This window comes from Staurois parvus, unplaced genomic scaffold (assembly GCF_062004578.1).
Source record: "Staurois parvus isolate SC_StPar_1 unplaced genomic scaffold, SC_StPar_1.0 ptg000952l, whole genome shotgun sequence".
In the NCBI taxonomy this organism is placed as follows: Eukaryota; Metazoa; Chordata; class Amphibia; order Anura; family Ranidae; genus Staurois; species Staurois parvus.
This window is the reverse complement of record NW_028318748.1, coordinates 372289-395026: the sequence shown is the minus strand read 5'-3', so window position 1 is coordinate 395026 and position 22738 is coordinate 372289. Positions and strand designations below refer to the sequence as shown.

The 22738-nt window shown below is 44.4% G+C and overlaps 1 protein-coding gene across 2 annotated transcripts in view; it reads right to left on the bottom strand.

Annotated features, from left to right (window-relative positions):
- Positions 1–13847: 13847 nt before the first annotated feature.
- Positions 13848–22738, bottom strand: part of CHST8 (carbohydrate sulfotransferase 8) — a 362065-nt gene continuing 353174 nt past the window's right edge. For both annotated transcript variants that reach the window (XM_089656955.1, XM_089656956.1), the window contains exon 3: positions 13848–15366. In XM_089656955.1, the coding sequence (XP_089513081.1) occupies positions 14233–15366 (1134 nt within the window). In that variant the 3' untranslated portion in view covers positions 13848–14232. The remainder of the gene's footprint in view (positions 15367–22738) is intronic.

The following is a 22738-nucleotide window of genomic DNA, read 5'->3' as shown; positions in this document are numbered from 1 at the left end:
GGATTTCTGGCAGGATCAATGGGTAATTGCACTTTTCAAATAGATATCCCAAAACACTTTAAAGGTTATGCTTAACAGACCAAAAGCTTGTTGGGATTTACAGATTCCCTAACATCTGTTGCAGTAAGGAAGCCCATTCATTTTTAATAAGTTACCCATGCACCACATGCAGATTTTAGCGAATTGGCAGCAATTTTTTTAACCACAGAACACAGATGCCTTCTGAAATGCATGTGTATTGTGGTGTGCTGGATAAATGCGTTGAGATGCCATTCAAAATGAATAGCACCGTAATGCACCCCACTACTTTTTGTGCGTTAATGTTCATTGCAGTAATGCAAAGACCTGAATGGAGCCTTAGATCAGTGTTTCTCAACCTTTTTTCAGTCAAGGCACCCTTTAAAATTATGAACAGTCTTGAGGTGCCCCATTCTAAAATGTGAAAAATGATTCTAATAGTTCTATATAATGCAGCAACATCCACACATGTAGGACACCCAACATTAGAGGGGATTTATTCTTCCCAAAGCAAACACACTTTTGCACGCTGGCACTAACTAGTATTCCATTGTTTCTCTTCTCCCTCAGTTGTTCTCCATCACTGAGCTAATGTAACCCCAACACTGATGGAAAGGGGCAGGGGAGGGTCAAACCTGGATGCTGTGCAGGCAGCTGACATCCTCCCTATCAACTGATCATGTCATTGATTGTCAGGACGCCGGCGGCTAGGAGGTCGTAATGATGCACAATGAAAACCTGTGGCTTTGTGTAACTAAAAGGCAGGCTTGCTCCACCCACTGGCTTGTATACAAGTTTTGGGCAATTTTTAGACATTTTGCTAAGGCACCCCTGAAGAAACCTCAAGGCAACCGGGTTGAGAAAGGCTGCCTTAGATTAAGACTTTGCACGCACCATGCAACTGCATAGGAGTGCACATACGTTTCTTCACATCACATATAGGGCAACTCATTCATTCCAATTGGCTATCCTACGTGTGAGAAACATGCAAAAGAAATCCATGACTCTTTTGCGGAATTGCACTGCACCGAATGCCTAGTGCTGCAGCACTGTGTGTTTTGGCACCCGCGAAAATATGCACGTTAACAGATGCATGGGGGTGCCATTAAGAATTAATGGTGCCGATGCACATTTGTTAATGGGAAGCACATTTCTGTACATGTTGAGAAAGCGTGCCATTTTGTGCACGATCCCAACACGCACAAAGTGTGAACATAAGGGCCCATTCACACCATGTTGTTGCAGTATTGTGCAGCAATTCATGTTAAGTGCAGTGGTGCAACACAGTACAATTCATTTGAATGGTATCTTGCCAATATACATACAATGCATGTATACATGCATCTTGCTAATATACAGTTGTGTTCAAAATAATAGCAGTCAGACATCACTAACCGGATCAATCACTGTTTTTGGTAGAAATGATATTTCTACATGGCAAATAATTTACTAGCAGGTGTAGTAGAGTAATAGAAATCCAACAGACCCAACAGTCATGACATGCATGCTGCTGATTCTGTGTCATTGAATCACTCATTGAAAGGGGCATGTTCAAAATAATAGCAGTGTGGAGTTCTATTAGTGAGGTCATTCATTCTTTGAAAAACGGGTGGCAATTATTGCCCTTATTTAAGGAAAGAAGGCAGCAAATGTTGTACATGCTGGTTACAGTGCATTTCTCTCTGAAATTCTGAGGAAAATGGGTCGTTCCAGACATTGTTCAGAAGAACAGCGTACCCTGATTAAAAAGTTGATTGGAGAGGGGAAAACATATAAAGAAGTGCAGAAAATGATCGGCAGCTCAGCTAAAATGATCGCAAATGCTATAAAACGGCAACCAATACCTGAAAGACGTGGAAGAAAGCGAAAAACTACCATTGGAATGGATAGAAGAATAGCCAAAATGGGGCGGACTCAGCCAACAATCAGCTCCAGGAAGATGAAAGAAGGTGTGACGTTCCCTGTGAGGACTGTTACAATTAGAAGACGCCTATGTGAAGCCAAGCTATCTGCAAGAAGCCCCCGCAAAGTCCCACTGTTGGAAAAAAGACGTGTGCTGAAGAGGTTACAATTTGCCAAAGAGCACATTGACTGGCCTAAAGAGAAATGGCGTAACATTTTGTGGACTGATGAAAGTAAGATTGTTCTTTTTGGGTCTATTGGCCGGAGACAGTTTGTCAGACGACCCCCAAACACTGAATTCAAGCCACAGTACACTGTGAAGACAGTGAAGCATGGTGGTGCAAGCATCATGATATGGGGATGTTTCTCATACTACGGTGTTGGGCCTATTTATCGCATACCAGGGATCATGGATCAGTTTGAATACATCAGAATACTTGAAGAGGTCATGCTGCCTTATGCTGAAGACGAAATGCCCTTGAAATGGGTGTTCCAACAAGACAACAACCCCAAACACACCAGTAAACGTGCAACATCTTGGTTCCAGACCAACAAGATTGACGTTATGGAGTGGCCAGCCCAATCCCCGGATCTTAATCCAATAGAAAACTTGTGGGGTGACATCAAAAATGCCATTTCTGAGGCAAAACCAAGAAATAGAGAAGAACTGTGGAATGTAGTCCAATCATCCTGGGCTGGAATACCTGATCACAGGGGCCAGAAGTTGGGTGACTCCATGCAACACAGATGTACAGCAGTTCTCAGAAACAGTGCGACTACAACCAAATATTCATGAAGTCATTCAAAGGAAAGCAAAATCTTTAAACATTTCTCAGTTTATATAGTGAATGTTTGAGTTTGTAAAGAAGAATACAAATACTGTGATTTTTTTGAACCATCTAATATTCACTTTTCTTCAATTTTTTTAGAGGAACAACACAAATTTGATCTATTTTTCTTCATGTTTTGATTTGGAATAGAATGTGTCGTGTTCCCAATGCATTTGTGTGTATGGAAATAAAAGCTATTAGAAGGATTTTGAGCTTTATTCACTTTTTTCAACACACTGCTATTATTTTGAACACAACTGTACATACAAAACGTGGCAATGCATTAAGGTGCTTTTAGGTGCCAGAAACTGGTGTATACACCTTTTTGTTGGTAGTGCACCACAACGCACTAACGTACAATGCCTTGCTCTACAGTGTACATGTATAGTACTTAACATTGCATTGCTGCGCATTGTAGTAGAGCACACAATTACCGCAACAGCATAGTGTGAATGGGCCTCAAGTAAAAATAAGGAGGAAAATAAAATCTGTTAAGCCTACTCACATTTAACAATCTAGAACAAAACTTTCAGATCCCTGCATTACTTCTCGTCTGTGACTGGTTCTCTTTAATATATCCCACGCCACCAAGCTGAGACTTGTAGTTCTCCATTCTAAGAGTTGCCAGCTTCCCATTCAGCTTCAGTGAGCGATTCTGTGTGCTACATAAGAATCTCAATATAGTTTAATAATTCATAGGCTCTGCCGGTTTTATTGCCGGAGCAGGTCTTTTGATAGACGTCGTGCAAATCAAATTACTTATAAGAACACAGCAACAGCAGCAACAAAAGGAATTGAGGAGAGATCAGAGTCGCAGCAATTTAATGGCTGTGTTATAACATTTTTCATCAGAAATTTATTTCCGTTAAGGGTAAAAGCTTGAAGAGAAGTAGACAATGTAGCGGAGGGACCTCTAGTATCCTGCAGATGAGGCGTATAATACCCAGACATTTTCACAGACAGACTGGAACTCTTCTATAGTACAGATAATAGAGAAGCTGCATTTAGGGGCCCTAGGCACATGTGAATGACTCCCCTTCCTGAGGATTATTAGCCTGCAGATTGCTGACCTCCTTCTGAAAATAGATTTCATGCTTTTTATGTCCTCCACAAGGTGAGACCCTGGGGTCCCAGCGAAGCCAGAGGCCTAGTACGACAGGCAGGCTAGTAGCATTTTTAGGAGAAGGTCTGCTAATGTGTAAATATTACTCCCATGACAGGTGCTCTTTGATATAATAGACGTTTGCAGCATCTTCTGCTCTGCCTGCTGGACCTGCAGTTACACTATGCAGCTCAAAATGACACTTTCACTGACAGGGCGAGATAGATACGTCCATAGCCATCTACCTTATAGGAGGGTTTAAATCAGCCTTTCTCAGACTTTAACTCCAGAACAATCCTAGAAACTATATTATTTTAGGTCTCAGGAAACCCCTGCTAAAACCAGTTTATTTAGGATTGGTGGGAATAATAAGCTCGTAAGAGTAGGGCCCTCTTACCCCTCGTACGTTGTTTGTTGTTGTTGTACTGTGCCATGTATTGTTCCCCCTATTGTACAGCGCTGAGCAAACCCTTTGGCGCTATATAAACTCGTAGTAATAATAATAATAATAATGCCCTTTACATTGGTGACTAGTGGGAAGAAGATAGCTAAGAAGATCACTGTTACTATGAAGGCACTGGTGGACGAACTGGAACTATGAAGGCTCTGGTGTTGGCACTAGAACTATGAAGGTGCCAATACTATGATGGCACTGATGTTGGCACTGGAACTCTAAAGGCACAGGTACTATGAAGGCACTGGTACTATGGAGGCTTTGGTGTTGGCACTAGAACTATGATAACATAGGAACTATGAAGGCCCTGGAGCAAGCACCAGAACTATGATAACATAGGTACTATGAAGGCACTTGAGCTATGAAGACACTGGTACAATGAAAGCACTGGTGTTGGCACTAAAACTATGAAGGCACAGGTACAATGAAAGCACTGGTGTTGGCACTAGAACTATGAAGGCACATGTACTATGAAGGCATTGGTGTTGGCACTAGAACTATGAAGGCACAGGTACAATGAAAGTACTGGTGTTGGCACTAGAACTATGAAGTCACAGGTACAATGAAAGCACTGGTGTTGGCACTAGAACTATGAAGGCACAGGTACAATGAAAGTACTGGTGTTGGCACTAGAACTATGAAGTCACAGGTACAATGAAAGTACTGGTGTTGGCACTAGAACTATGAAGGCACAGGCACTATAAGGCACTCGAACTATGAAGACTCTGATGTTTTCACTGGAATGATAAAGGCACAGGTACTATAAAGGCACTTTTGTTGCCACTGGAACTATGAAGGCATTCGTACTATGAAGGTGCTGGAAATATGAAGACACTGTTGTTAGCACTGGAACTCTAAAGGCAACTCTACTTTAAGGGCACTGTTGTTTGCACTGGAACTATAAAGGCACTGGTACTATGAAAGCACTGGTGTTGGCACTAGAACTATGATAACATAGGAACTGTGAAGGCACTGGAGGTATGAAGACACTGGTACAATGAAAGCACTGGTGTTGGCACTAGAACTATGAAGGCACAGCTACTATGAAGGCATTGGTCTTGGCACTAAAACTATGAAGGCAATGAAAGCACTGGTGTTGGCACTAGAACTATGAAGGCACAGGTACTATGAAGGCACTGGTGTTGGCACTAGAACTATGAAGGCACAGGTACTATTAAGGCTCTCAAACAATGAAGACACTGATGCTGGCACTGCAACGCTAAAGGCACAAGTACTATGAAGGTACTTTTGTTGGCACTGAAACTATGAAGGCATTGGTACTATGAAGGTGCTGGAAATATGAAGACACTGATGTTGGCACTGGAACTCTAAAGGCACATCTGCTATAAAGGCACTGTTGTTGGCACTGGAACTCTAAAGGCACTGGAACTATAAAGGAACGTCTACTATAAAGGCACTGTTGTTGGCATTGGAACTATGAAGGCATTGGTACTATGAAGGTGCTGGAAATATGAAGACACTGATGTTGGCACTGGAACTCTAAAGGCACATCTGCTATAAAGGCACTGTTGTTGGCACTGGAACTCTAAAGGCACTGGAACTATAAAGGAACGTCTACTATAAAGGCACTGTTGGCACTGGAACCATGAAGGCACTGGAACTCTGAATGCACAGGTACTATGAAGGCACTAGTGTGGCACAGGAAGTATGAAGGGACTGGTACTGTGAAGGCTCCATCAAATGGGAGGACAGTCAGGGAGGGTTCTGTGGAATCCTTGTTGAGAATTACTGGTTTGTAGGATAGGTGAACTTTCAGATTTTGGTGGATAATGGTGGAGTCATGTACTGATAAGGGAAAATCAGAGAACCGCTCCAGGTTTAGTGGAGCATAGTTAGAAATTTGGTCAGTTTGTTTGTAACCTGTCCAATGTGTAATTAACTAGAAAAGGGGTCCCAAATTTGTTCCCATTTCCTATAGCACTCAGGGAGTTGATGTCCCTCCCCTAGGCAGTTCAACTGTGGTGAAAGATGTTTGCCCCACCCACAATGCCATAGCAATACAGAAATACTATACTCCTGAGTAATGTGTCGAGGTATTTATTACCTCTCACAGAAATCACAGTACTCCCTGACAATACTTTCATCTGCCATCTCTCTCCAGAACCATCTTTTGTGCAGGTGTCATCCAGGGTCACTATCTACTTTACAATCATGTAAATCCTGGTGCCTGTGCAGTTATTGGCTGTGTTCACAAATGTCTGACACAGATCATCCCCTGCTGCAACTTCCCACCTTGTGACTTGCTGCAAAGTTACAATGTTGCAGTCTGATGACTGGGGAAGAAGAGACTGAGGAAATGCTTCCTCCTGCCTTCAGCAGACTGATGAGATCCTCTCAGCCTAGGTAGGAACAAAGTACTGGAGATCAATGATGACTTTTTAATAATAAATGGTGGACTTTTCTATAAAAAACAGATACTGTTTCTGTATGTTTTGACATGTCAGGGATTTATTTATGCAGACTTGTTAAAGTGAAACAAAAGTTTGCAAATACCTGCACTCCAGCATCTGCACGTTCGCTTGTCAACACTGACATCTTCCTGGCTTCTTCCAGATGTGGGTTCCTCAACTGTCTTGATTGATTGGTCTAGGATGACAGAACTCCCACGCATAGGAATGGGAGTTAAAGTAGTTGTAAACCTCAGACATGAAATATGAACAAAGCACGAGAGAGAGAGAGAGAGAGAGAGAGAGAGAGAGGGGAGAGGGGGGAGAGGGGAGAGAGGGGGGGGGGAGAGGAGGGGAGAGGGGGGAGAGAGAGGGGGGGGGAGAGGGGATAGAGCGGGGGTGGGAGAGAGGGGAGAGTGAGAGAGGGGAGAGAGAGGGTGGAGAGAGGGGGGGAGAGGGGGAGGGGAGAGAGAGGGGGGTGGGGGGAGAGAGAGGGGGAGGGGAGAGAGAGAGAGGAGAGGGGAGAGGGGGGAGAGGGGAGAGAGGGGAGAGAGAGAGGGGGGAGAGAGGGGGGGAGAGGGGAGAGAGCGGGGGTGGGAGAGAGGGGAGAGTGAGAGAGGGGAGAGAGAGGGTGGAGAGAGAGGGGGAGAGGGGGAGGGGAGAGAGGGGGGAGAGGGGAGAGAGAGAGGGAGAGAGGGGTGGGGTGGGGGGAGAGAGGGGGGGGAGAGAGAGGAGAGAGGGGGAGAGAGAGAGCAGGAGAGGGAGGGAGAGAGAGAGGGGGAGAGAGAGGGAGAGAGGGAGGGGGGAGGGAGGGGGAGAGGGAGAGAGAGTGTGTGTGTGTGTGACTTCAGCTCTCCACCCCCTTTTTTTCTGAATCCTCAGACAAACTTTATAAATGTGGCAATTTCAACAGATGTAGACAAGACCGTTGATAAATAGGTACAACTTATGTAGATGGATTTGTTTTATCTCTGTGTATCACCTGAGGCCAGTCACTTCACAGGGTATATGTAAAGGTGTACAACCACTATATTTCCTCCAGACACCTGGCAGATGCTGGAATTGTACACCAAGCTGCACATGAGCAGTTCAGTGTACGGTGCATACAGACAATTTGAGTAGGAAGGTAGGAAGCCTTTATTGCAGATGATACATAGTACATCTCTTCTATAATAAAATACCTTCCTGCTATTTTGTTTTAAGGACACAGTTCCGCTTTAAATTACTGAGTAGTCCACTTTGTGAGTAGGAAGAAAGATGGGGTCTGTAGAGCTCAATAAATAAAATAACACCTTCAGAATTACCATACGGCGTCAATACTGGTTTTTCCTAGCTGTCTGGTGGCGCATGTAGTGCTCGGGAATGTCGCGTACTGGCTGACCTCCAGTAACAGAACCTGTTCATGAAGAGTGATACAATTTCCTCTGTTCAGCGAGGTGTGTAATACACAGAAGATTATATTGACTGATATCGAACAAGCGCTGGGTGAATGAGAGACACCTTTCCCACCGGACCAGGAGATCAATATAATCTTAATCATGAGCCAGCTCGCACAATCTCCTCTCTCAGCTGGATGCGGCTCACTCACCCATGGGCTGTCCCCGGCAATTGTTAAGACAAGTCTATTATGTAGCAGCCATATATAAAAGTTCATATACTCATTGGACTGGTTACTATAGGCAGTGTGGCACGTTCCTTCTGTGCTGTTGTATATCGGTGGTTGTATGTCCATCAACCATACTGATGTATTGGGGAGTTGTTACCAACTGTGCCTTACTAGAGTCATCCTTTATTTCACGTGATCCTATTACTCCATCCCCAATCTGTGGCTTCCTATATAGATTTATTAAGAAGTAGCTAGTGCAGCCACTCCACATCCATGGAGCCCTAGGATTCCTCCAGAGGTTGCTCGTGGTTAACTGACCCCCCATTCAATGGTTCCGGCAGAGTTCTGGGGTCAAAGCCACTTTGGAGAGCCAACAATGATCTTTTTTAGCTGTCTGTAAGGGTGGCATTCCAATCACCTTTTTTTAAAGAGGAGTTTCACCCTTTTTATCAAAAATAAAATGTTTAAAATGGGCGTAATTCTCAGACATGAAAAATGAGCAAAGCTTATCCCTCTGTAGCAGGGGCGGACTGACCATTTAGCCACTCTGGCACTGCCCGAGGGCCCGGGGTCAGTATGGGGCCCCATGAGATGCCCCTGGTACCTTTCATAGACTTTTTTTTGGGTGTGGCTTGAGTGTGGGCGAGGACAGAGGGGCCCCATGATCCCCTATTGCCCAGGGGCCCCATGAGTTGTCAGTCCGCCCCTGCTCTGTCGTGTGTACTTGTCTCAATCCAGAGCACTAAGTGTCATTTCTGTCTGCCGCCTCATTCCTCTGCTATCAGCATGAATCACTTCTGATGAGTTTTCCTGACACCAAGAGAAAAATGGTGATGGGGAGGGCACAGTCTATGATTGACAGCCTCAACTCTGTTCCTGTGTGTTGTGTGAAGGGGGGGTGTCCCTTCCCTCCAATCAGCTCTCAGAGCTCTCCTCACTGATGTAACTTCCGCCCCCCGCCTTTCAGAGCAGAGAGATCCTGTGCAAATTCTGCACTCTGGTTGTAGAGAAGAGGTGGCTACAGATAAACCGGTACAACTTATGTAAGATGATTTGTTTAATCTCTGTGTATCACCTGAGGCCAATTCCTTCACTGGGTATATGTAAAGGTTTACAACCAATTTAAATCTCAAAAATTGTCCCTGTATAAAAGTAAAAAAACATACTAGTCAATGGGAGTCCAGCATTGTCTTGCTTGTAGAGCAACTTCTCCCTACACTGGTCCTCTTTGCACCACCTTGAATTCATTTCTGACGAATACACAGACACAATATGGGGATCTTTGCCAGGTCTATGGGACCTGGCAGAGCCCCGTGGCGTGATTGCGTACACGCCGGACCCCTTTTGCATGTACAGACACACTGCAGACCCCTGCCAGTAAACTGGCAGACATGCCGTGCCGCCTCTGCTAATGTGTGGGATCCTTTGGTCTTCCTCTCAAGAACAGTGACATAGAAATCTCAGGACCATGTGCATGCACAGAGATTTCACAATCCCAGAGTTATGGGGGGGGAGGGGGGTTGAGGTGAGAGAGAAGACAGAGGAGGGGTACATTAAAAAGAAACAAAACCCTTAACTTAAGCCTGGTGCACACGATGAGAATATCGGAAGAATGATCGTCCATTTGTTTTCTTTTTTGGCATGCTAGTCTCATATCGAAAATTAATAAGTTACTAGAGTTCTGAAAAATCTCGTAAGACAGAATACAACTTCCTGCGATGATGTAATGTATTGTATTGTAATGTATTCCTTCATTTCCGAGCATGCGCAGTCTTGGTCAGTTGATTTTTTACGGACGAATACTGTACTGATTCATTGAAAAATCGTTCATTCTGTTATCTTATGAGAAAAAAAATGTGCGCATTTCCCCCTACGGATAATTTCACTTGAATTGTCAGGATCGGTTCCCAAAAGCTGTGCACTAATGATCAGATTATTGAAGGATCAGTCCGAAAACTTTTTTTTTGTCCAATTTTCTCATCGTGTGTGCTAGGCATTACCCTCTTGACTTGAATTGTATTGTATTGTATCTGTACTGTCTACTTTTGTTTTGTAAAGTGCTGGGCACACTGTTGGCGGTATATAAATCCTGTATAATCAAAAATTCTGCCCACCGAGCACCAATGTAAGGGACATTTTTCTCACTAACATTTGAAGAATTTTTGAGCAGGGGTTTTCCTAGACCTGAAAATTATTCCAAGGGTTCCACTGGAGTAAAAAAAGGTTGAGAAAAGCTTATCTAGGGGAAAAAGTGAAATAACCCAGGGGGCCACTAACACTATCCGTGAAACAATGAAGCTGCAATTCACATTGAAGAAAGATTCCACTTTTGTTGTTGAGAAAAAAACACCCTCTTCAGGTCATTAAAAGACATTGCAAGGATTTATCTGATGTTATGATGGATTCTCACATGCATCTATTCTAGAGATAAAGAGACCGGCCAGTCTGTGACCTTCCTGAAGAAAGTGGGAGTGGTAGTTGGTTTGATTCCTAATCATATTATCAGTCCTGATGTTGTAATAATAGAAAAAAAAGTTTGTGAAAAAAAACAACAAGCTTGATGTGAAATTTCCTGATTTCTCCTCATTGCTCTTGATCAGGGGTCCTCAAACTTTTTAAACAGGGGGCCAGTTAACTGTCCCTCAGACCGTTGGAGGGCTGGACTATAGTTTAAAAAAAAAGTTAATGACACCCGCAGTTTTGTTCACGTTATAGCCCCCCCATGTCACTGAACCCTCCCCCCACGTCAGTGTCTTCCCCATGTCACTGACACCCACACATCACTGTCCTCAGCACGTCACTGGCCCCCCCATGTCACTGACCCCCACATGTCACTGTCCTCAGCACATGTCACAGCCCCCCACATGTCACTGTCCTCCGCATGTCATAGTCCCCCCATGTCACTGGCCCCCCACATGTCACTGTCCTCCACATGTCACAGCCCCCCCATGTCACTGACCCCCCCACATGTCACTGTCCTCAGCACATGTCACTGGCCCCCCACATGTCACTGTCCTCCGCATGTTACAGCCCCCCCATGTCACTGACCCCAACACATGTCACTGTCCTCAGCACATGTCACTGACCCCCCCACATGTCACTTTCCTCAGCACGTCACTGGCCCCCCACATGTCACTGTCCTCCACATGTCACAGCCCCCCCATGTCACTGACCCCCCCACATGTCACTGTCCTCCCACATGTCACTGTCCTCCACATGTCACAGCCCCCCCATGTCACTGACCCCCCCACATGTCACTGTCCACAGCACATGTCACTGGCCCCCCACGTCACTGTCCTCCACATGTCACAGTCCCCCCATGTCACTGACCCCCCCATGTCACTGTCCTCAGCACATCACTGACCCCCCCACATGTCACTGTCCACAGCACATGTCACTGGCCCCCCATGTCACAGTCCCCCCATGTCACTGACCCCCACACGTCACTGTCCTCAGCACATCACTGGCCCCCCACATGTCACTGTCCTCCGCATGTAACAGCCCCCCCATGTCACTGACCCCCACACATGTCACTGTCCTCCGCACATGTCACTGAACCCCACACATGTCACTGTCCTCAGCACATATCACTAGCCCCCCACATGTCAGTGTCTTCCCCATGTCACTGACCCCCCCCCACATGTCAGTGTCTTCCCCATGTCACAACCCCCCCCCCCTCCCCATGTAACTGTCCTCTCTCCGATCCATGATGCTCCCCAATACGCATCTTTGATCCATCTTGCTGGAGCATCGGCAGCTAGTGATCAGCGGGATGAGCGGCGTGTGTAAGTGTAATCAGCGGTGCAGCAGAAAAGGGGTTAACTGTAACAGATCTGTGCTATGGTTGTTGATCGGCGATCGGCTACTTCTGCCGAAAACCGTGACATGTGCAGATGCGTCAGGGACACACATCTTCATAGGGGAACTAATCGTGCCACTGCGGCATACTGGGAACTGTGCGAGCCCCGCCCATCCTGTCATCTCCATAACGATGGCTTGGTTGGAGGGTGAGGGGCGGGGCCGGTGAGGCAGTGAATTTTGTATCTCCTGTGTGCGCCGGATATTACAAAACACCCGGCGGGTCGGATAAATGTCCACGGCGGGCCGTAGTTTGAGGACCCCTGCTCTAGATCTTGCTTTTTCAGGTGGAGTAATCTCCGGTAAATAAAACATGGCACCTGCCCAGGTCTATAACTGGCTTATGAAGCAAGGACTACGTGAACCGGGCAACGCATGTCAGTAAAAAATAAAAAAAAGGGTTCAAAAATCAACTCGCCAGCCAGCTTGCCAACAACCAAATTAACCCGTCTAACAGTATGCGTTTAAAAACGGGTTTAGTTAGCACACATTTGCAAATACATACGTAAGCCACAGAGCCACGTCATGGCACCCCGATATTCTGTGGTCCTAACTCTACAAATTTGAGTCCCCATAGTAGAGGCACATACATTTAATGGATAGACCTAGGGCAGGTGCAGCCACTGACACCAAAAAGGCACTCAATCTGGGGGTTTCATACTGCACCCACTTCTGGTGGTCAGGTATAAATGGACATTGGATCCGTTTACACCCGGTAGCCCATAGAGCAGAGTGGGCTTTGTCTGTGCCCGCTCTGCATAAAGAGAGCGGACACAGATGTGTCATTTGCCCGCTCTGCCCTGATCAGCAGGGGATCTGTAAGCGAATCCCCTGCTGATCAGGATAGAGTTCATTGTGTATAAAAGGAGCCTAATACTAGAGGTTAGTACTGCACCAACTGACACCAATGCGGGGGGATATTTCTGCACCCACTGACACCAAATCTGCGGGTTATTATTGCACTCACTGATACCAATGCTGAGGGTTATTACTGCACCCAATGACATCAATGCTGGGGGTTTCTTGCTGCACCTACTGACACCAGTGCAGGGGGTTATTATTGCACCCACTGAAACCAATGCCGGGGGTTATTACTGCACCCACTGACACCAGTGTTGGGGGTTATTACTGCACCCACTAACAGTGCTGGGGGTTTCTTGCTACATCCCACTGACACCAATGCTGTGGGCTATTGCTGCACCTACTTATACCAATTTTGTGGGTTATTACTACACACACTGAGGGTTATTACTGCACTTACACCAGTGCTGGGGGTTATTATTGCACCCAATGAAACCAATGCTGGGGTTATTATTGCATCCACTGACACCAGTGCTGGGATTTATTACTGCACCCACCAACATCAATGCTGGGGGCTATAACTGAACCCACCAAAACCAATGCTGGGGGTTAATACTGAACCCACCAACACCAATGCTGGGGGTTATTACTGCATCCACCAACACCAATACTGAGGGTTATTACTGCATCTATTACCACCAATGCTGGGGGTTATTATTGCACCCAGATGGACCAGTATAACTAAGTAAAAATATCCATATCTGGAATTCTTCTTTAATTACTTCACCTGTGTATTGATACCACTGTTATGTGCTGTCATGGTACACAATATTGACAGTTCTTTATTCAAAAAAGTCTACTGCCCCAGTAAAAATCTAGCCCTTTTTATTTAATTTTTTTTTCCAAAAACAACTTTATTCACCCAACAAAAATACAATTTATACAATAAATCTTCAGTTAAATATTTTCTTTCAGAGCAGAAATAATTTTAGAAGGATCAGCAAGTGTGAATTAACCCTTAAATAAATGTAACTTTTATAGAAACGGTATCCAAATTGATTGAGTTTACTGAAATATCATGGGGACAGTGGTATTAAAATATCCCTCCGTAATAGCTGCTTAAAGTTTGAGAAGTAAAAATATGAACTGATCAGATTTTTCAGAGTTTTGTGAGCTGAAATTATCGGTCTGTAACACTGCCTCATTCCCCCCAGCGGACGTTTTCTAGAAAACACATTCTCCATGTTTCATGATCAGTACAAGTCTTCAAAAGGCTTGGAGTAATTGAACATTTGATAGTCCATGTAATAAAAGTCATAGGTCCGTTGCCTTTCTAGTGGAGACAATTTTGCAAAATATTGCTGTGTGATTTTACTACTGGTCCTTTCCTCGTTTGAATGCCGGTCTTTAAAACGAGGAAATGTTAAATTTTGGGGAGCGCCTATAAGGTGCAGGAGAAAATTAGAATCTTCTTCCATGCTCTCAAATTTCCCAATGAAGTCATAATCTATCAAGCACGGACTGCAAAGTCTGCTCACATGGTCCCAATGAATGTCCATCCCAACTGGCCGATGGACATCCAACAGGTATTGAATGAACTCTTTAAATTGTACTCCAGAGCCTGTCCTTAAAGCTTCTCTGGTGGCGTTCCGCCGATACTTTGAAATGATGGCTTTGCCAAAGACAGGATGGTAGTAGTTATTGGCATGCTCAAACTTGTCCCGGAAAGCAGACACCAACCTCTCGAAAGGTTCTCGCACAAAGATCATTTTCTTATAGGTATTGAGTCGGTTGAATATCCCTTTGCGGTCAAAACTGTCCAGTCTCTTAAGGAAGTTTCCATAGTGGACAGTGTTGTGTTGGATTTCGTTGGTTGAAGAGGCCTGTCCATTAAGTACCATCAAAACTCGCTTCCAGTTGGAACAACCAGCTTTTGGAACCTCACAATAGAGAATCTTGTACTTGTCCTCCACAAAGATTCTGGAAACATGATAAGGGGTGATAATCCTTCGGCTGCCACTCTTATACTTCAAGCAGATGTCTTGCATCAGTTTTTTCCGCTGCCGTTGGACCTCATAGAGCTTTTTCCAGTCACTGTTCCTATCTTCCTCCTCCAACCTCAAAAGATCCACAGCAGAACTGTTGATGGGCATCAAAATTGGAGATTCTTTCAACAGAAAATGCTTGCGTTTCTTCAAGAGTTTCCGCTCAGTGTATATTTTATTGTCTCGCCTGAGAAATATTGGCTTCTTCTGCCTCCGGTTAGGGTTGTGTAAACTAGCTGAGTACTGATAAGGAGGATACGTGGGTACATCTTGGTTTATGTTCAGGAGCTGTTTGGCAGCAGCTTCTATTGAGGTTCCATACTGATTGTTAGACGTACAGTCCTGTGAATAGAAGAATAGAGAATTATTCAGAGTTCCGCAACACAAAGCGTACAAGATAGAGTGAAAAGAACACAGATCGTTGTGTCTGACAAATCTACACACTATCTCAATCGAAGCGTGAAGAGTTTTATTTCCCTATTCATAATACTGTCAGAAAAAAAACTCATTTTTCACAGAACCAGACAGTTATAGATAAAGTCAAATGGATTTGTTCTCTATGTACCACACTGCACTCTGTCAGTAAACATACCCTGCAAGAATATTAGGTAAAAAAAACCCTGCAACCTTTTAAAAGTTTTCATTTAAAATGTGAATATGATCAGTTTAACACATTTTGGTGTGAATAAGTTTATTTTGTGTAATATAGTCAGAATTGAAAAAACAAAATAGCTTTTCTTGTCAAGTAAATATGAAACGCATATTATTTTTTACATTCTCCTGTTGAGCCAACAGGTGGAGCATTAGTCTCTTTTTCATACTTTATAGGCACTCAGTTTGTTTCTTTGATGTAAAAAGTCTTTTGCTTACAGATCTCAATAGTTCAAGCAGAGCAGTTACATCCTCTGCTCCAATTAAAGTAGATCTAAAACGCTAACTGGAAGACATCCATTTTGTTCTGTGCACTAGGCATCCGAAACAATTGCATTTTTGTTTTCATAAAATCCTGTTTCCACCTTAAGTTTTTTTTTTTTTATCCTTGTTACCATCTCAGTGCAGCTGAGCTCATCCAGTATCTTTCAGCCACTTCCTGTCTACACACACTTATTCCAGCTTCAGCTGCATGTAATTCCTCTGGATTGGTTTCCTGATGGTGACAATGGACCATTCCTGCACTAAGTGTGCATAGCTGCTTGTTATCTCCACCAAGGAAACGTAGCACAGTGACAATTCGGGAGCAAATTGGGAGACAGGTGTGACCCCATAAGAGGACGACATGGAAAGATCACTAGAGATTATTTTAATAAAAAAATTCTGATTAAAAAAATAGAAAACAACCTTTAAAATTAACATTATAAAAATCATTATTAATTTTATTGATATTATTATGAATGCACCAATATTTATTAACATTTAATATGCATAATATTTATAGATGTTAACATTTGATATACCGTGTTAATATTATTATTAATATTAACATCATTATTATATTAAAATTATATTATATTAAAATTATTCAGCTTACATGAGACTTTAGAGATTTTACCTAGAAGGTTTCAGAAGACCTGAATTCCAGGCATTCATCACTGAATGTATCAGCCCTTAAATGTGGGCAGCACTCAGTACAGCGTTCAGCCCCACCTAGCTGCAGCCTGCCATAGACTTTGACTGGATGCTGCACCTGTCCCTCCCAGATGCACTGCAGACGGACCTTTGTTAAAGTGGGCCTTAAAGTGTTACTAAACCTAGCACCCTGCATTCACTATATCTGGTCTCCCCGGACCCTGCATTCACTGTATCTGGTCTCCCCAGACCCTGCATTCACTATATCTGATCTCCCCGGACCCTGCATTCACTATATCTGGTCTCCCCGGACCCTGCATTCACTATATCTGGTCTCCCCGGACCCTGCATTCACTATATCTGATCTCCCCGGACCCTGCATTCACTATATCTGATCTCCCCGGACCCTGCATTCACTATATCTGGTCTCCCCGGACCCTGCATTCACTATATCTTGTCTCTCTGGACCCTGCATTCACTATATCTGGTCTCCCCGGACCCTGCATTCACTATATCTTGTCTCTCTGGACCCTGCATTCACTATATCTGATCTCCCCAGATCCTGCATTCACTATATCTGGTCTCCCTGGACCCTGCATTCACTATATCCGGTCTCCCCGGACCCTGCATTCACTATATCCGGTCTCCCCAGACCCTGCATTCACTATATCCGCTCTCCCCGGACCCTGCATTCACTATATCCGGTCTCCCCATACCCTGCATTCACTATATCTGGTCTCCCTGGTCCCTGCATTCACTATATCTGGTCTCCCACAGTACACACAACATGGAAATGCAATTATTTTAGTAAATATAAACTGCTAAATACCTTTTCTCATCAGCAGTTAGAGCAGTCTTGTGACTTAGAGCACTGGTTAAAGGTTGATGAAAGAGTTCTCATTCTCCCCTAAGAGGCTGCATAACCCCTGACCCTCTGTCTGGACAGTGTTGATTGGCTCTGTGCCGATCACATGCACCCTTCCCCCCCCCCAAAAGAAAAGAAAACCTCTCTAGCAATACAAACAAAACTGAGCATGTGCATAATGCCTCCTCGGGCTCTGTACTATCAGCAGATGGATTGGGGACTGTGGAAGAAGGGGAGGATCAGAGAAGTCAGAATCAAACAGCCTTTTTTACACAATGCGGAGGATTAACCCCTTAGGTTCCACAGTGAGTATAACAAGCATGCTCTGCTGCAAATACAGACTGATTGTACTGATGTGGGTTTAGTAACATTTTATGTGTATGAACTCAAGAACAAAAATGTAATATAGAGCAGCTTACCAGTCCTTAGATAAGGTGGGTGCACTAGTAATCTTTTTTTTTCATTTTCTCCTGGTGATCCTGCCAATAACACACTTGCTGTCCCAGGATACAAACACTTATTCTTTGTACTATATCTATTGAGGCGCAGCATTGGCCCCTTAGGACACGCAAAACACCTACCCAGAGGTAGTCCAGAGGTGACCTGGGCAGTGTAGCACAGGAATTTAGGGGCTTAACAAATTTCTGGCAGGACCAACAGTTTTTCTTTAAACAGATATACAATTGAATGTATTTTGTTATATTTAACAGACTAAAAGAGAGTTATTTGTTAAGGTTTATATACATATTGATTTGGAAGTAGAGAGAAGTAAAAAAAAATCTGCTGCTGCTCGTATGAAATGGCACACTTTAAAACAGACCTTGCAGAACAATGCAAGGTCTGCACAAAATCCCTGTTCATAAAATCCCCATCATTGCAGAAAATTTCCTGGGGTATGCATCAATGATGGAGCATTATTCCTGCCACTGACACCAACAATGAGGCACTATTCCTCCCACTGACACCTATGATGGGGCACTATTCTTCCCACTGACACCAATGATGGGGCACTATTCCTCTCACTGACACCAATGATAGGGCACTGTTATTCCCACTGACACCAATGATGGGGCACTATTCTTCCCACTGACACCAATGATGGGGCACTATTCCTCCCACTGACACCAATGATGGGGCACTATTCTTCCCACTGACACCAATGATGGGGCACTGTTATTCCCACTGACACCAATGATGGGGCACTATTCTTCCCACTGATACCAATGATGGGGCACTATTCTTCCCACTGACACCAATGATGGGGCACTGTTATTCCCACTGACACCAATGATGGGGCACTGTTTTTCCCACTGACACCAATGATGGGGCACTATTCCTCCCATTTACACCAAGGATGAGGCATTATTCCTCCCACTGACACCAATGATGGATCACTATTCTTCCCACTGACACCAATGATGGGGCACTATGCCCTCACATTCCTTCTGCACCAAAATGTATTGTAATTGTACTGTCTCCCTTATATTGTAAAGCACTGCAAAACTGTTGGCGCTATATAAATCCTGTATAATAATATTATTATTTACACGGACACCAATGATCAAGAACTATTCCTCCCATTTACAACAATGATGGGGCACTATTCCTCCCACTAACACCAATAATGGGGCACTATTCCTCCCATTGACACCAACAATGGGGCACTATTTCTTCCACGGACACCAACAATGGGGCACTATTTCTTCCACTGACACCAACAATGGGGCACTATTCCTCCCACTGACACCAATGATGGGACATGATTTCTCCCACCGACACCAATGATGAGACACTATTTCTTCCACTAATACCAATGATGGGGCACTGTTATTCCCACTGACACCAATGATGAGGCACTATTCCTCCCATTTACACCAAGGATGAGGCATTATTCCTCCCACTGACACCAATGATGGAGCACTATTCTTCCTACTGACACCAATGATGGAGCACTATTCTTCCTACTGACACCAATGATGGAGCACTATGCCCTCACATTCCTTCTGTACCAAAATGTATTGTAATTGTACTGTCTCCCTTATATTGTAAAGCGCTGCGCAAACTGTTGGCGCTATATAAATCCTGTATAATAATAATAATATTATTATTCCCACTGACACCAATGATCAAAAACTATTCTTCCCATTTACATCAATGATGGAGCACTATTCCTCCCATTGACACCAACAATGGGGCACTATTTCTTCCACTGACACCAACAATGGGACACGATTTCTCCCACTGACACCAATGTTTGGGATGATTTTTCCCACTGACACCAAGAATGGGGCAATGTTTCTCTTCCTATTACTAAATATGGGGCAATCTTTATTCCCACTTATGTCAGGACATTTTCCACTCTCACTGGCCACACTGCGGCCCCCCCTAAATTCTGAAGGACAGCAAACTGGCTCTTTGTTTAAAAGGTTTGCAGACCCCTGCTCTAGTTCATTGTAAAATCATCTTCTAGTGAGATATTGGTTGCTCTGTATTCCCTGGGATCTCACAGGAAGGAGTGTAACATCATCCATGCTATAGGCAGAAGATGGGGTTGAGGCAAGAATAAAGCTAAGTTTTTTTGTACTATACATGTACATTTTAACAGGTGAAGGTGGAGAAGGCCCGGGCCGTGTAAGCAGACCCCACATTTTACTCAAAGGAAAAGCTGTCTCTGTCTTTCCAGCAGCCCATTCCACTGAACAGTGCTATTAATTACATGTTTTTGTCTCTTCATTATTATTTATTTTTTTATTATTATACAGTATTTATATAGCGCCAACAGTTTGCTTAGCGCTGTACTTTACTGCCATTACTAAGAATGCTAACACCATCAAAGGCGGGTGGGCTGGGGGGCGATTATGAAATTCCCAACTGCAAATCTCTGAATAGCAGCTAAACATTTCTCTCGGCAGCCTTGTTAAATTAAGACACAACTTTTCTCAGTGACCTCGGCTGTCACCCTAACCAGGAGAGGCTTTTAACGTGCTGCATTTAGCCCGGTGTCTGAGGCACCTCTCTGACGGCTTTCTAAGTGCCATCACTGAAAAGGATTCACTGACCTGAACAAGTAAAGGACAGATTTCACCAACACCGGAGCTGTAACCCATATAAATCCTAATGTAGAGAAAAGACAAAGGCTTCTTCACGCTGCAACTGTTCTGTCCTTTCTTAAAGGACCATTCTAGTGAAAATATTGTATTCTACTTTATGAAGGTAATTTGGAACTAAACTTGGTTTTGTAGCTGATGGGCTTTTATGACTGACGACAAAGTCTACGTTTCTTCTTTTCTAGATGTTTATGTGCCACCCACCATTGTGTATGTCCTTTGCTCACCTGTGCCCTCCAGGTGCCTGGGACGTCCGTTAGCAGTGTCAAAATGGTGAGCAGTCCCCCTTCCATCTCCCATAGAAGCCATGAACCAGGAAGCGCACAGCTCTGAGCAAGGGCGGACTGACAGCTCATGGGGCCCCCGGGCAAAAGGAGATCATGGGGCACCTGTGTCCTCGCCCACACTCAAACCACACCCAAAAAAGCCTATGAAAGGTACCAGGGGCAACTCATGGGGCCCCCTACTGACCCCAGGCCCTCGGGCAGTGCCCGAGTGCCCGAAAGGTCAGTCTGCCCCTGGCTTTGAGCACTTCAGAGTTCATGGATGTCAGATCCCAGCTGGTGCTGTATTCGATCTAACTCAAGGGAGTGAAGAGGAGGCAGTAGGGCTCCAAGAGACTTTTTAGAGACCTTATTAATGGTGCAACACCAGAAATCCTCAGGATGTCTTTGTTATGCACAGATCATCCCGTTCAATGACAGCTGGTTTAGAAGGACTAGAGGAAGATAGACGCATTGTGCAATAACCATCTTTTACTTTCTAACCTGTACTAGAAATATGACAGCTGGTATTTGATTGGAAGACATACTGGATGGAATTTTGAAAGTGGTATTGAACCAAAATGCAAACATTTATTATTTGTAACTTGCCAGTTCTTAGTAATGGCTGCATTACTTTCTTTTTAGGCTTTCTTTCCTTTATTTTCACCTGGTGATCCAGCCAGTAAGTCTCTTGTTTTTCAACAGAACAAGCTGTCCTGCCGATGTAGCAGTTAGAAGCGGGGCGGACTGACCATTTGGAAACTCGGGCACTGCTCGAGGGCCTGGGGCAGTAGGGGGCCCTATGAGATGCCCCTGGTACCTTTTTCATAGGCTTTTTTGAATTTGGGCAAGGACGCAGGGGCTCCATGATCCCCTATTGTCCGGGGGCCCCATGAGTTGTCAGTCCGCCCCTGGTTAGAAGGCTGCAACAAACTATTTGCCACTAACAGGGGTGCTTAAAATAATCAACTTTTATCCAAAAAGGAACAAAACTGTTGCTGCAACTGCTTAAAAAAGTCTTAGCTGGAGCTTGGCTTCAATTTGCTAGTGTATCTAAATCTGATACTTCATCTAACACTTCCCTCAGCCCCAACTCACAATGCTGCTGTTCAAAGGTGTCTGCGTTGGTCCTTCATCCAGAGTAGGGGCACTCCAATACAGGAGATCTGAAGAAGAAGCAAATGCTTCGAAACGCATCACTTGACCCTGTTCCTGCCCTGCTATTGGTCGCCCGCCGAGGTCCCGACTTCCTTGCTGTCCATGCTGGTTTCGGCACCATGTTCAAAAACTCTCTGCGTTGCTGAACACTGACGGCTGCATCTCTGCTCATCCTGCACAACCAGGATCCATCTTCACATCATTGGTAGACGAGGGCTTACCAAAGGCATTCCTTTACCATGCTATTATACTTCTTACATTTGTGAGTAGTTTTTAAACCTCTTGTTACCAATAAATCTTTTAACCCTCTACACTGAGATTGGCGTCCGATCTAATACAGGAAGTGTAGTGCTGTCCAGATCACCAGGTAAAAACAGAGAAAATAGCCTAAAAAATACAAAAAACAAATGCAGCCACCACATCTAATTATTGGTAAGCTGCAAAATATTATATTTTTGGTTTGGGGTTTAGCACCACTTTAAACAACTCTGTTCCTTTCTGAATCCCCTCGAGAAGCAAAACAACAGCCTATCCAGCCCAGCTGGTGGACCAGCATGTTTGATAATCGTTGCAAGAGGCACAATTGTCCACTCTTGCCTTGTCTGGCATACAGTTCAGCATGGAGAAGAGTGTAGGAATTGACATTTGTTGTGACAAAAGATGGCAGGGCTCCAGCTGGGTACAGACCAAGCTGATGTCTATGAAATCTGTTATCATGCAAATTAAACCGTTGTGTTGGCATCTGTGCTCCTACG